Source organism: Sporobolomyces koalae (assembly GCF_050403365.1).
Source record: "Sporobolomyces koalae JCM15063 DNA, S_koalae_JCM15063T_v1_ctg2, whole genome shotgun sequence".
NCBI lineage: Eukaryota > Fungi > Basidiomycota > Microbotryomycetes > Sporidiobolales > Sporidiobolaceae > Sporobolomyces > Sporobolomyces koalae.
Genome location: NW_027481769.1, coordinates 549,139 through 563,016, shown reverse-complemented (window position 1 = coordinate 563,016; position 13,878 = coordinate 549,139). Strand labels below are relative to the sequence as shown.

Below are 13,878 nucleotides of genomic sequence, written 5' to 3'. Positions count from 1 at the left end.
GCAGTCTATTTCCGACCGTCGGCTCGCTCGTAGCCGGCATCCTCGTCCAGCTCGCCCACCAAGCCCGGCGCCTCTCATCTCGTGTTGGGAACCGGTACCTGCGATGCTGAACCAGACTGACAGTGAGTCTCCTCCTTCCCGCAGTCGCTGTTCTCGCCCCCACTCTATAATTGGGCCTCACATCCGACTCGTCCTCCGCCCATCCTATAACAACAGTGGTCCGGTACCTTTCGGTGGAGCCTCCACCCGAGCAACACATTGTCTTCTCGATCCTGCACGCCTACGTGTTTTCGAAATCTCGTCGGGGCAACCTGCCTTCCGAAACGCTATCGAAACTGCTCTCGATCCAGCGCAAACTCATGATTCAACGTGGAGGGAAACCCTTTTCGAACGATCATCCCGTCGCGAGGGCGTTTGAAGCGATGCGGATACAGATGCTCGTCGTCAACAAGAAATGGATGGTCGAAGGCGTTTCTGCGTTCGGACCTTTGGGCGCGATCGGCGCGACCGGCAACTCGACCCTCGCGATCGAAGCCTGGCGCAAAGCGACCGACAACAAGGTCAAACAGTTCCCGAGCACTTCCGGCGATGGAGCCATGGGGTGGGGAGTCCCTGGAGGACCGAACCGGATCGTGCAAGAGCTCGACGCCGGTCGAGTGATCGGTCCTGGATTCACTGATTCGGCAGACCCTCGTACCACGCGCAGAGACGAACTCGACTTGGACGAACAGTTTGACAGCTTGCCTCCAGGGTACGATGGACCTCCTCCCGCTGCAGACGATTCCGGACCCGATTCGAATCCACCTCGACAAACACCGAGACAAGACGCAGCGGTGGTCGAAGCGATGAACGATCGCATGGAAGGTAGAGCTTCCAGACCCGAGAGTCTCACCGCGAGCGAGTCGGGCAGGACGACCACTACGCATGGAGGAGCAGGCAGTGTGAGCCCGCCGCCACTTCCACCCGCGGCGCTTCCTCCTGCGAGGAACTCGATCGAAGCAGGCGTGTCTGAACTCGCACGGTTGCGAGCACTCAAAGAGGAACGAGACCGTGCAGAAGAGGAGGAGGAACGGAATCGGAGGATCTGAGTGAAGGAATACCCCCTACACGAGTTCTCTATTGCATCTTTTCGTGTTCTGTCATGTTTCTCATTCAGTTTTGATTCGAGCTGTTTCTTGTTGTGTCCTCTGTCGAGTCGGTATAATTCACATCGAATCTGTTGTTTCTCTCTTCTTTCGGTTTCTCTATTCATGGCCACGGGGTAAGAGGAGCAATAACGACTTTTTACATGCAATTTCGGAGTGACTGCGAGGGTGTGAACAAGAGAGACCGGCTGCATCACTGGTCTCCTTTTTTTTTCTGAAAAACCGAGAACCCCGAGAACCCAAAAAGAACGAGGCGCGAAGGACGAAAGAGGGGTACACGTTGATTTTTTTAAGCGTTCGAAGGGTAGTTGACCTCGGTCGGGGCGACAAAGGTCTCCTTGATACTCCTCGCTTGCACGAATCGGTAGAAGATCGAAGCCGATCCAGCCTTGTCGTTCGTTCCCGAACCACGAGCTCCACCGAACGGTTGTTGACCGACGACGGCACCGGTCGACTTGTCGTTGTGGTACATCATGCCCGAAGCGTGACGGAGGATGTTCGAGGCCTTGAGGAGGGCGTAGCGGTCAGTCGAGAAGCTGCAGGAACCAAAATTTGTTCATCAGTTTTCGAATTCTTTTGTCTCGAGAGTTATGAGATTGTAAGCTCACATGCAACCAGTGAGAGCGTAGGTGGTGGTCGAGTCGATAACCTTGCAGATCTCCTCGTATTGGTCGTCCTCGTAGACAAAGACGGTCAAGACGGGACCGAAGATCTCGTCGACCATGGTGACCGACTTGGGGTCCTTGGTGAGGATGACGGTCGGCTTGACGTAGAAACCGGTCGAGTCGTCACCCGATCCACCAAAGACGACCTCGCCTCCAGCAGCCTTGGCCTTCTCGATGTACGAGATGCACTTGTCGTACGAAGCTTGGGTGCTGTTTGCAGTAAGAAGGATCGACATCAGTCTGATTTCGAGACAGATTTGACGGGCCACCGGAGAAAGAAAGGGAGGCTCACATGACGGGACCCATGAAGTGCTTGAACTCGTTGACAGGTCCGAGAGTGATCTTCTCAAGCTCGGCGACAAGAGTCTCCTTGAAGAGACCCTTGCCCTCCCAAAGCTTCCTGGGGACGTACAGGCGGGAAAGCGCCGAGCACTTTTGACCCTGGTACTCGAAGGCTCCACGGATGGCACCGACGACCGAGGCGCGGATGTCGGCAGACTCGTGCACGAGCTGGAAGTTCTTGCCTCCGGTCTCACCGACCAGGCGAGGGTACGAGAGGTAGTTGTCCATCTTGCTCGCGATCTGCTTCCAGAGGTGCTTGAAGACGTGGGTCGATCCGGTGAAGTGGAGTCCAGCGAACATGCGGTGCGAGATGACCTTGTCGACAAGTTGGATGGTAGCATCACCGTTGGGGCAGGGAAGGAACTGGATGACGTTCTTGGGGAGACCAGCCTCGAGGAGGATCTGGAAGACGACCCACGACGCATAGGTGGCCATGGGCGAGGGCTTCCAAACGAGGACGTTGCCGACAAGAGCGGGAGCTCCGACGAGGTTACCTCCGATGGCGGTGAAGCTGTGGCGGAAATGCGGGCGGGAGGGTGAGCTCAGTTCGCTCGACCAAATGTTTCTGAGAAATACTTACTTGAAGGGGGTGACGGCGAAAACGAAACCTTCGAGGGGGCGGTACTCGACCTTGTTCCAGACACCGGCCGAGTTCTCGGGGGGTTGTTGGCCGTAAAGGTGCTCGACTTGGGAGGCACCGAAACGGAAGAAGTCCGCGAGCTGATGAATCGAGACGAGTTAGTTCTATCCAAACACCTCTACCGCGGACTGTGCGGGAAAAACGGACCTCAGCAGCAGCGTCAATCTCGGCTTGCCAGACGTTCTTTCCCTGTCCGAGCATGGTGGCAGCGCAGATCTTGGCACGGTATTTGCCCGAGATCAGGTCGGCAGCCTAATCGTACATACAAGCGCAGTCAGTACAAGCGCGAACCGAGAGCTGATAAAAATCCCAACTGACTTTGAGGAAGACGGCAGCGCGCTCAGCGAAGGGGAGAGCCTCCCACTCGCTCTGAGCAGCGAGAGCGTGCTCGATAGCCTCGCCGGCGAGTTCGGGGGTCGAGGTAGGGAAAGTGCAGAGGTTCTTCTTGTGGTTGTGGGGCATGGGCTGAGGAGTTCGCTCACTCCCGGGGCGGACCTGGAACACGTTCGCAGAGCTTGTCAGTTGGACCTGCGACTCGTCACAGCTGGGCGGGAGGTGTGGCGTACCTCCTTGCCTCCAACGAAGGCGGGCACGTCGAAAGGCGCGGCAGCCTCCATCTCGGCGAGAGCGGCAGCAAGCGCCTCGCGCTCGGGGGTGCCAGGCGCATACGACTTGTTCACCTCGTTGGCGATGCGAGGGAGCTTGAAGAGGGCGTTGGTGTTGACCGACATGGTGCTCGATAGACTGAAAGGGACGAGTGGGGGTCTGAAGGGTCTACTTTTGAGGTTTAAGGAAGACTGGCGAAACTTGTTCGAGTCAACTACTGGGAATGGGCGCTCAAGTAGAGATATGAAGATAAGAGAGGGAGAGAGGGAGAAGCGGGAGAGCGACGGCAAAAAAAGTGCGGGAGACGGAAGCGACTCGCGACTTGCCGGCTCGCTCGGCATTTATCGGTTTATGTGCGCCTTCTCAATCTGCGCCCGCTTCTCCTATCTTTTAGTCCCGGCCTCGCTTGTTTCGTCTACCGTTCGAAAACCACACGCCCGCTTCGCTTCGAGCTGCCCAGTCATGACGATGCTATCGCTTGCAGGACCGGGGTTTTGGCTCGTGTACCCCAGCTTGCGATGGTTCGCACTAAAAAGCGGCACTTGCAGTACTTGCGTTGACGAGGGTGCTATTCATATCGGCAGCTTCCTCGCTCCTACTTCTTACTTCCCACCACCAGCTTGACCATCACGAGATCCCGAGCTTGACGCAAAATATAGTCACCACGCACCCACAACTTGCCGGACAACCCGATCACATTGAGCTTGCTAAGACGACAGCGTGCTGAGATGAACCTGTTCCGTTATTTCGTGAGCGCCTCTTCCCTTGTCGCCGTTCAGACGGAGAAGAGACACCATCATCGGAAACGAATGCAATGCAAGCAGCCGTCGGACCACATCAGGCTGCTTACAGGTGCGACCGCCATCTCTGGTATGCTGCGGCGCAAGATAGAAGCCATGGCTTCGAGCATCGGTCGACACTGCCCTCGTGGATCAACCCATTGGCAGTGTCACAGAGGTGGACGGGTCAAGGGAGATCTCGAGCTGACGCTGTGTGCTCATTCTCCAGGGCTCGTTCCTGCTCTTCTCTACATTCGCATTGCTCTTGGCGTCTTGTTTGACGTCTCCACTCTTTGGACCCAATGGAGACTTCAGTCTGGCCAAGGTAGGTGAAGTTTCGCTCGTTTTTGCGACGTCCATCTTTGAACTAATGTAGCACTTCCTCCCTGATCGGCAGGTAACGATCACAGATCGCGTACTATCATTCGTTAGTGTCAAGAGTCACCTCAAGCTTGGAGTGTTTGGGTACTGCTTCAACGTGATCGGGTCCGTGTATGGCTTGCACGCGCAAGAAAATGACAAGCAGCCTTTAATGCTGATCGGGTCTCGAATGACATAGCAAGCGGAACTTCTGCAGCCCGAGTGAGCTCGGATATGAGCTGCCCTCCATACTTGCGATCTTGGGCCGGGTTACCGGATTGGCAGACGAACATGCGCAAGACACCATCCGCTCGGTGACCAAGGCGTTCGTCCTACACCCAATCGCGTGCGGTATCAGCTTTGGTGCATTCGTCGTGTCGGCCCTGCCAGGCCGGACTGCACACATTGCCGCCCTCGCTGCGATCGTGCTCACTTTCCTCCTAGCGCTCGTCTGCGTCATCCTGGACATTGTATTCTTCCACGTCGCAAAGAAGCATATTGAGGACGAATCTGATCGCCTCACTGTTGAGGTGGCGTACTCGGCAGGAACCTGGGTGTGCGTCGTCGCCTCGCTTTCTGCCTCTGCCGAATAAAATGCTGACCGCTTTCGCCTCACTTTCATGCTACTTTCAATGAAAAGCACGGTCGCGGCAGTGGTCTGCACATTCATTAGCTTCTTCGCAATCTGCCTGGCACCGAGGCAGAGGGACCAAGTCGAGGAAGAACGCGAGGAGGAGAAGGAGTAATGATCGAGCTCGACCTACGTACTGTGCAAATATCGTCACACTCCACTGCTGATTGGCACACTGACTAGCGAGGTCGATTCAGAGCACTCAATCAGCTGCTGCGAGAGCCGCTGTCGCGGCAGTGACGAGCAGCGTTGATGTCGCTACAGCTTAGGGCTCGCAAATACTGTAGTCTCATACTTGGTCGCGATGCTGCACTGCGTCTCTTGAGGCTGCGCACATGGGTTTGGGCCGACAAAGCACGACCCCTCAAAAATCGACCGCAGAACAGTGCACCGCCTCAATGCGCAGCGCGTCGTTTTTTTGCTCGCGATCGCCCCAGATTGCTCTCCTTCTCCTGCTCTCGCCTTCCCCGTTTTGCCTCTCTCATCAGAGCTTTGAATCTGGAAAGCGATACGGACGTCCGACTTCGAGCAAACGCCTCTTCTCGTCAGCCTCCACACCGCGCCTCGACGCAAACCTACACCGCCTCCTCTCTTACGATCCTCATCACCCGTGCACGCAGCGTATCCGTCCTAGGTAGACATGCTAGGATTCCACCACTTTGTGAGTTTCACTGGCTCTCAGCATATGACGGGAGACCTGTGTTTTGGAGAGTCTTGGCTTTGCGTCGAGCGATGAAGTCATGATCGCGGCGGATACCTACCTCGAAGAACCCTGTACAGTCGATCACAGCCTACAACATCCACAATCCAGAGATTATGTGGAGGCAATGTACCGGCAAACTGACGCTTAAGTCTCCCCTCTTTGACAGGGCACCTTTTTGCTGTTCGCAGCTTTCGCCCTGCTTCTTGCATCTTGTTTGACATCGCCGCTCTTTGGCCCCAATCATGATTTTGCGATTGCAAAAGTATGCTCTCTTGCTCGCGACTTGTTTCGACACGATCTGACCGTTCCCGACTGTACAGGCTGAGGTTGCGGCCTCGTTCTCCAATGTCGCGACGTTGACAAGCGACATCAAGTTTGGAGTCTTTGGTTACTGCTTCAACATCGCAGGGTAAGCGCTTGATGTGTCAAGGACCCGCGCGATTGCGAGCGAATCTGACTCTCGACGTCCACCTTTGCAGTGGTGAGGACCAGTGCAGCTCAACTACTTTGGGTTACTCTCTCCCTCCAATCCTCGCCGAGCTTGCGAGTCTTACAGGCGCGATCAGCGATCACGACCAGGACATCATTCGCTCCGTGACCAAAGCGTTCGTCGTACATCCGATCGCTTGCGGCCTTGCATTCCTCGCATTCTTGATCGCCGCCTGCTCGGACCGCATCGGGTTCCTCTGCGCTTCCCTGTTCACGCTGTTCACGTTCATCGTGACGGTTGCCTGCGTCGTGCTCGATATCGTCTTCTTCTACGTTGTACGACGGATCGTCGAGGACAAGACGGACGTGTCTGTCAACATCAAATATGCTGCTGGTACCTGGATGTGAGTACTACCTGCCATCCTCTTCCCAATATGCGAAAGCGTAAGCTCGTGAACTGCGAGTCTGACGTGTTTCTTTGATAGCACGGTCGCCGCGCTCGCTTGCGAATTCGTCGGTTTCTTTGCCACCTGTTGTGCATGCATCACCGCAAGAAGAAAGGCACGACGCAACCGCTGGTAGAAGAGTGTGTGGATGATACCGATCCAAAGGGACAATGTCTGCTTCTTGCCTTACCTCCTCCATTTTTCGCCTTTTTCATGTATCCTATAGTTGAGCAAATGATCGTTTGGACATATCCTGCTTGGCACTAAGAGAGCATATTGCGGTAATGCCGCGATGATGGATATTTCGCATAGGCCGGGGCGTAGTGACCGTGTCGTTCCCCACCGCGTCTCTCGACTCTCCCAGATACCCACGCGAGTCTCAGACTAGACCTCAGTCCATACCTGCACGGCCAACGCGCACTCCACTTTGAGAGTTCACGTTTCATCAGTCAGTCTCATCATCTCTCTAGCCCCGTTCCGCGCCGCGTAGGCATCCTCTCGCGCGACCGCGCACCTGCTATCCGTGACTGACGAAGCATATTCCCACAACCTTTAATGTGCGTTGTCCTGCGCAGTGGCCCGCAATGAAGAGAAGGCGCAGTCGATGCTGTATCGGTTCCGAGAAGCGCAAGCTGCCGAACTCGGACTCGCACAAAAGACGGATCGTCGACCTCGAGTCGCAGCAAGCTGCAAAGATTTGCGTCAGTGCGAGAGGTGGAGGGGAGAGATCTTGAGGGAAGTCAGTAGGAAAGTGTCCAAGATCCAGGATGGTACGTCTTAGTTGCCTCGTTCCCCAAGTGGCGCCTTTACTGTCGCAGGCTGCTGACCTTGGTTCGAGAACGGGTGCGCGTTGACAGCTGGTTTGACGGATTACGAAATTCGGGACCTGAACGACCAAATCAACAAGCTTTTGAGGGAGAAACACCACTGGGAGAATCAGATCATTGCTTTGGGCGGTGCCAACTATAAGCGGGCAGCGGGCAAGTCGATAGGTGCAGACGGCAGAGAAGTGCCTGGGCAGCGAGGTTACAAGTACGTGTTTTGACATTGCTCTGCCTTCTTGTTGGCGTCTATGCTTCGAGAGATACGTACTGATCATTCAATACTTGCTCCTTTGCAGGTACTTTGGTCGAGCGAAAGAGCTGCCAGGAGTGCGTGAGCTGTTCTCGACTTCGGCCGCGAACGAGGCCGAGTTGGAATCGCACAAAGCCGTCAAAGCCTCGCTTTTCGAGAACGCACCGCCACAGTACTATGGCGACGCTGCAGAGCAAGGCGAGGAGGGGAAACGGCTGTTGCAAGACGAGGCAGAGGCAGAAAAGCTCGGTACGTCGTCCTGCTCGCGCACGAACTACTGCAGACCAGGATCTTGATTGGAGCTCGCTTGCTTGACTACGCTTCAGCATGGGAAGAGGCGGTCGAGAACCTCGAGGGAGAATTCGAAGAACTACCTTCGATCCCGCTGCCCACTCGGTCCACCATTTCCTTGTCAGAGACGGAACCGACAGAGGTCGCAATGGAAGAGGACGAATCACCAGAAGTGACCGAAGGCGGAAAGCGAAAGGCCCCTCGGGGGACAGAACAAACGAAGAAGACGAAACTTTCCGACGGGACCGCCGCGGCAGCGACCAGTCAAGTCAAAGGCGGGTTCGAGAGCATCTTTACCCCCGAGATGCTCAAACAGCCGAAACTCTTGACTGTGGAGGAGATGGAAAAGGCGCTAGTCGAGCGACAGAAATCCATTCTGTTGGCCGAGTACGGCGCATGACTGGTCTTTCTGCTTTTTCCTTTCCCACGTGTGGTAATCAAAATCAATGTTGTAAACATCAACTTGTCCAAGGCATAGGCGCTCTGCTCGATCAGCGAGCCGAGACGCAGGTTAATCTTGTATTTCCGTTCCGTTGGGATTCGTTCGTCGCATTTGCGCCTTTTTTGCCGACCGGATACCCATTGAAACATTATCATGTGATATGTCTGTGCTGCACAGACCATGATCCCGTTTGCAGTAACCCGAGAAACTGTTGACGTAGGTCGGTCAGAATCCCGCGCGATCAACAATTGCTCTGTGCGCGTCACTCGCCTCGCAAGAGTGATGGTAAGTTTCTTTGTGATGGGCGAGCAGGGCAGGACTGATGTATGATCTCGACAGTCGGCAACTTACCTCTTAGAGGGAGTCTCGGCAGCATCATCGTCCGGTTCAGGCATCGCCATCGGTGGAACGCCTTCTTCACCTCCTCCCACACCTGGGAAAGCCGCGAATGGTCATTCGGATGCAGTCTGGTGTGCCAAGTGGGGCAACCGAGCCGCGGGAGGACAAGTCGCAGTCACCGCCTCGGCGGATCACACTGTCAAGATCTGGTCCGTACCGATCTCCCTATTGTTCTGAAACAGGCTCTGACACACGTTGGCCGCTCGCAGGAACCCGGCGTCGTTCGCGACTCCAGTTCGAACGATCCGTCCCCCAAAGAGCCTCGGAATTGTCGGGTTGGATCTCGACAAGTCGCCCACGGGCGCAACGTACTTTGTGTCAAACTCGATCGACAGCGTCATTAGTCGGTACAGTCTCGACGGCGTACAGGAAGGGCGCAAGCAACTCGGTCCCGGCAAGTTCTGTCTCTGCTGATCCCGATCACGACTGCAATTGTCCTAACCTGCATTATCCGTATTCAGCTGAATCGTGGGGGCTATCACTCAACCCGAAGGCAGAGATCCTGGCGACTGCCGGAAACGAGGGCAAGGTCAAAGTCTTGTCGTCGTCAAAAGAGGATTTCGGAGATGAACTTGCCACGCTCGAGGCGAGCGGTTCATTCGGTTCCGCAGTTCGATACGTGAGGGCCATATCCTGCTACTGCTGCGTCCGTGCTTGCTGACGCTAAATATTCTGGATATTGCAGAGCAACGGCGGCAATCTTCTCGCAGTTGCTACTGAAACTGGCTACGCGACACTGTTCGACTCCGAAACTGGCTCGCTCGTTTCCACCTTCCCAGGTCAGTTTCCATCATCAGATCAAACGCACCCTTTGACAATGTTTACCAAATATTTTCCTGTCCGTTTGTCTTGAGTAGCGCACTCTGCACCGATCCGCTCAATGACGTTCACTTCGACACTGCTGATCACGGCCTCAGACGACAAACGCGTCAACGTGTTTGACTTGCGAGCTTTGTCAGCGGCTTCGACCGGAGCAGCGAGTGGAGGAGGTCGACGAGGACAAGTCGCGAGTCTCGGAGGACACGAAGGCTGGGTCGTCAGTGTCGAAGCGAGGAACGAACGACTGCTCGCGAGCGGGTGAGTCGATCATTCTCAGAGTCTCTCAACGTTCGTCCTTTGGGCTGAGCAATTCATTTTCGGCGACAACCAGGTCTGCGGACGGAACGATCAAGTTGTTCGACCTCGCGGCACCTTCCTCGGCGCTGTCAACCCTGCGAGATCACTCTGGAGATGTGTGGGCCCTAGCATGGGCTCCCGAATCGGGTCCTGCACCGGTCGAAGGGCTGGGAGGTGCCAGCGCAGGATTGGGCGGAGGCAGACTCGTTTCGGCCGGCGAGGACGGTGCGCTCAGGTGGTGGCGAGGAGGAGGTTGAATTTCATGATGTCGGAACGCTTGCTGTACCCTATAGATTCCTCGATACTTGCACAATAAAAAGACAAGAACTGATACCCTCGCTTCGGATATCGAAAACAAGCATGGGCAGCGTTGTTACAGCATCAAGTAGGAAAACAGAAGATAACGAGGTACACGGAGAAAAAATACGCGGTGTGCAAGGTGCGAGGCGGAGACTATGTACAACAGATTGAAAGAAAGAAAAAAAAGGCGTCGATGCGAGGTGTGGGTCGAAGCGATCATCCTAGAACCCGTCCCCTCCGATTCTGTTCTCGTTCGAATGCACGCCTGCCACCGAAGCTCGCATGGTCGGGTGAGAAGCTGATACTCATCGCTTCAAAGCTCCTCGCGACTTCCTCCTCCTCCTCCTCGTTCAGCGGGCTGCCCATACCATTCGCGCCTCGTCGGTGCATACCAGGTACTGCCAATCCCCCCATCGACCAACTCTTCTCGTCTTCAGTTTCGGAAGCTTGCGAGCTCGAAGCGTCGGTCGAAGAATCGTCATCAGTCGCCGTGTCCGATTCATCGTCATCGTCATCATCATCGTCGGCCCCTTCCCATTCACGATAGATCTCGTCGATGTAGACCGAAGAGAGGGGCAGTTTGAACGGGTCGAACGGGAAGAACGAGTCCATCTCCTCTGCGACGAGAAGCTGGCGAGGTGCGACCGAAGGCGTCGTGAGCGGATGATTTGTCGAGTTTGGAGTAGTGGTACCGCTGGACGAAGAACCGAGCGATAACGAGTTGTTGGCAAGCGTGGTCAAGAGCGATGAAGTCGAGACGGTCCGAAGCGGGGGCATGGGGGCGATTCCTGGCGTTGGGGGCATGGACGAGGTCTGCTGTGCCGGGTCACGGTACGAGGCAGATCTCCGGTTGCCTTCCAAAATGGCATAGCAGTACATGAAACCCGTCTTGTGAGCGATCGACGCGAATTGAGCGACGACTGGTTGAGCGCAAACCTGCGAGCGAACAAAAAGCGTTTTGACGTCAGCTGACGATTCAACCCCATAGAGACAGAAAATAGCTCGAAAAGCAGAATTCACCTTGAGAGGATTGAAGCTAGAACCAACTGCCTTCTTCAACGTTTCGAGTCCCATCATCCATTTACGGCCCGCATCGAGGCCAAGTAGTCCCACCTCATCATCAATGTCTTCTTCCTCTTCAAGCAAGTCCTTCCACCTGAAGCAGAAGATGTAAAACACGGCCTGCGATACGGCGTAGAACACCGGCAGTTCAACTCCTCCGGCGGCAGCGGATGTCCCCGCCGCTCTCGAACCTCCTCCGAACCTGGCGAAATCGTCCATCTGTCCCTCGAGGTACTGACAGAGATGCCGCACGACTTTTCTCGTCATGAGCGAGTCGACAAATTTGGCGCGCGCGATAAAAGACGCGACGTATCCTGCCGCCGCAACCCGCGTGACTGATGGAGCATCGTTGTCGAACAGCGCGCGCCCGAGTAGGACTCCAACAAAGTGATCCGATGCGGCAGAGTCACGCGAGCAGAGATAGAACAAGACGAATTGGACGTTCCGAGTCTTGAACGTCCGCAGGAGGGTACGATCGAAAATGTCGAGCAGCGTACGAAACAGGGTTGTTCGACGCTCAATCTGTTCGGCAGATGCAGGTACGTCGGCAGGGGTCGGTGTCGACTCTTTCGATCCACAGGGAGTCGAATTGGCAGATTGAGTGTCCCGGAAGTCGAATGGAAATTCGGTTGCGGTCGAGAGTTCGCCAAACCTGACGACTGGTGTCGCGACCGACGAAGCAGGGGTAGGCAGAGCGGACGACCGATTGTCGTCATGAGCGGCTGCGAGATGATCCAAGACGACCCTCAGGATTCCATCGAGTTTTGAGCGGTTCTCGAGTACCTTGCGGATCGCCGCTTCAGTCATTTTCGCATTTGATTTGCGCGCGAGCTTGTGCGCGTCCTCGTCGTTGATCGGTTCTGGCTCGTCGTCGTCTGAGCTCAGATTCTCGAGATCGAGGCCTCCATCGGAATCATCATCATCGTCGTCCTCATCCGAATCGTCCGAATCGTCCGGGTCGTCTGCCATGGGTCGATCGACGAGATCTCCAACTGCTGCCTTGAGGTCATCGATCCGGCCCTGTTTCTTCTTCTCGAGCAGCTCGGCTTCCCGTTGCGCCTCCATCTCCTCCTCAACTTCTTCCCAATCTTCGGGATCTCCTTGAATCTCGACGTCAATGTTGAGCGCTCGCTCGACGACGAGGGTGAGGACGTCTTCGGCGAGTGCCGAGCAGTATTCCGTCAACGAGAGGAGGTTGTCGATGTAGCAGATCTGTGCGGCACGAGGTTCTCGTTTCGAAGGGAAATGCAAGGCGAGGAGAGGCGACAGGGATGGCGATAGGGTCGGGACAAGCGAAAGCAGAAGACGTAGCAGCGAATGTAATCGAGTGTAGATCAAGCGTCGAGTGAGGTGAGGCAACGCAGCAGGCGAGTTGAGGGTGTAGGGCGAGCCTGATCATCGAAATGTGTCTTGCAATGAGCACGAGCGCACTTTTTCTGGACAGGATCGACGAGTGAAACCAAACGTACGGTATTTGAACCCTTTGACGCACTTGTCGAGCACGACTTTGAGCCATTCTGTTCTCGCGCTGACGAGTGCGCCGACAAATCGCATGTAGGCCGCGACAAACGACTCTTCTGTCGTCGCCCAGGGAACGGCAAGAATCGTCTCGACTAGTGGCTCATGCGACTGATCAAGCTTTGAGACGACCGATGTCAAGGCATCGAGCCAGGTGCGCAGTTGCAGGAGAGGGGTCGTCGAGGGTTGGGTCGAGGTGGACGCGTCCTGTGGAGTCGGCAGCGCAGACGAAGACGGTAGGAGGGCACGGAACTGTGCAATGATTTCATTGTACGAAGAGTTGTCGCCCTGGTGCACGTGAAACGCAGAAAACGAGAACAGAGTCGGCACAGAGTTGAAGCAGATCTGCGTTTGCAGAGACTAAAAACTGCTCACCCTGTAGCGCTTGTCGAATGCATCGTTCAGAAACGCCGAGTACATTGCCCTGCGGTACGGCCCGTTCGGCTCGTGGGCGACGGCGTCTTTCGACTTGCCCTTCGTGCCCCTCTTGGTGCTCTTGTCCTTGCTCTTGCCTTTGCCCGAATCGAGCTCCTTGTCTGCACTAGTTCTCAGCTTGTCTGGCTTGATGCTCTTGCTCCTTCGCACGCGTGGTTTCTCTTCCTCGGCGCCGTTCTCGGATGACCTCGCTCGCTTCGAAAGCGCCGGTCCTGGAGGCGGAGGCGGAGCCATGCTCGCCGAGTGGGACTTCTTTGAGGTCTGCGAACGAGTTGCAGGCGCGGGTTTGGCAGCAGCGAGTCCGACCATCGCGACGCAGGACGACGGAGGAGCGAGAAAACCGAATCAGGCTCGAGTGTGGCGCGTGGCGAGGATGGTCGCTCCTGACGAGCGGACGGTCTCTTGTGCGGTTGTTGCGAGTGGTAAGAATGCCGTCCGCCACGAGCGGCGCAGTCGAGTACGGGCGAGAAGCCGAAAAAAAAAGGCCGCCAAGTT

The 13,878-nt window shown here is 55.8% G+C and overlaps 7 protein-coding genes across 7 annotated transcripts; 5 read left to right on the top strand and 2 right to left on the bottom strand.

Annotated features, from left to right (window-relative positions):
* Window positions 1-103: 103 nt before the first annotated feature.
* On the top strand, window positions 104-1,088 carry JCM15063_005692 (uncharacterized protein; the record flags this gene model as incomplete). The annotated part of the gene is made up of 2 exons (XM_076675913.1): window positions 104-122; window positions 217-1,088. The coding sequence occupies 2 exons, from the start codon at window positions 104-106 to the stop codon at window positions 1,086-1,088; spliced, it is 891 nt and encodes a 296-aa protein (XP_076537052.1).
* Window positions 1,089-1,434: 346 nt separating this feature from the next.
* On the bottom strand, window positions 1,435-3,523 carry PUT2 (1-pyrroline-5-carboxylate dehydrogenase; the record flags this gene model as incomplete). The annotated part of the gene is made up of 7 exons (XM_076675912.1): window positions 1,435-1,681; window positions 1,754-2,020; window positions 2,103-2,663; window positions 2,733-2,872; window positions 2,940-3,044; window positions 3,111-3,287; window positions 3,359-3,523. The coding sequence occupies 7 exons, from the start codon at window positions 3,521-3,523 to the stop codon at window positions 1,435-1,437; spliced, it is 1,662 nt and encodes a 553-aa protein (XP_076537051.1).
* A 956-nt stretch (window positions 3,524-4,479) lies between these two features.
* JCM15063_005690 (SUR7/PalI family protein) lies at window positions 4,480-5,130 on the top strand (the record flags this gene model as incomplete). Its single annotated transcript, XM_076675911.1, has 3 exons — window positions 4,480-4,502; window positions 4,610-4,663; window positions 4,737-5,130. The coding sequence occupies 3 exons, from the start codon at window positions 4,480-4,482 to the stop codon at window positions 5,128-5,130; spliced, it is 471 nt and encodes a 156-aa protein (XP_076537050.1).
* A 678-nt stretch (window positions 5,131-5,808) lies between these two features.
* Window positions 5,809-6,882, top strand: JCM15063_005689 (SUR7/PalI family protein; the record flags this gene model as incomplete). The annotated part of the gene is made up of 5 exons (XM_076675910.1): window positions 5,809-5,829; window positions 6,038-6,133; window positions 6,192-6,280; window positions 6,351-6,704; window positions 6,786-6,882. The coding sequence occupies 5 exons, from the start codon at window positions 5,809-5,811 to the stop codon at window positions 6,880-6,882; spliced, it is 657 nt and encodes a 218-aa protein (XP_076537049.1).
* A 468-nt stretch (window positions 6,883-7,350) lies between these two features.
* On the top strand, window positions 7,351-8,511 carry ISY1 (Isy1p; the record flags this gene model as incomplete). The annotated part of the gene is made up of 4 exons (XM_076675909.1): window positions 7,351-7,516; window positions 7,604-7,778; window positions 7,867-8,069; window positions 8,147-8,511. The coding sequence occupies 4 exons, from the start codon at window positions 7,351-7,353 to the stop codon at window positions 8,509-8,511; spliced, it is 909 nt and encodes a 302-aa protein (XP_076537048.1).
* Window positions 8,512-8,835: 324 nt separating this feature from the next.
* On the top strand, window positions 8,836-10,325 carry JCM15063_005687 (WD40 repeat domain-containing protein; the record flags this gene model as incomplete). The annotated part of the gene is made up of 7 exons (XM_076675908.1): window positions 8,836-8,838; window positions 8,893-9,101; window positions 9,162-9,346; window positions 9,414-9,571; window positions 9,638-9,731; window positions 9,810-10,029; window positions 10,103-10,325. The coding sequence occupies 7 exons, from the start codon at window positions 8,836-8,838 to the stop codon at window positions 10,323-10,325; spliced, it is 1,092 nt and encodes a 363-aa protein (XP_076537047.1).
* Window positions 10,326-10,584: 259 nt separating this feature from the next.
* On the bottom strand, window positions 10,585-13,692 carry RRN3 (rDNA-binding RNA polymerase I transcriptional factor; the record flags this gene model as incomplete). Its single annotated transcript, XM_076675907.1, has 4 exons — window positions 10,585-11,304; window positions 11,389-12,821; window positions 12,900-13,236; window positions 13,324-13,692. The coding sequence occupies 4 exons, from the start codon at window positions 13,690-13,692 to the stop codon at window positions 10,585-10,587; spliced, it is 2,859 nt and encodes a 952-aa protein (XP_076537046.1).
* Window positions 13,693-13,878: the final 186 nt, after the last annotated feature.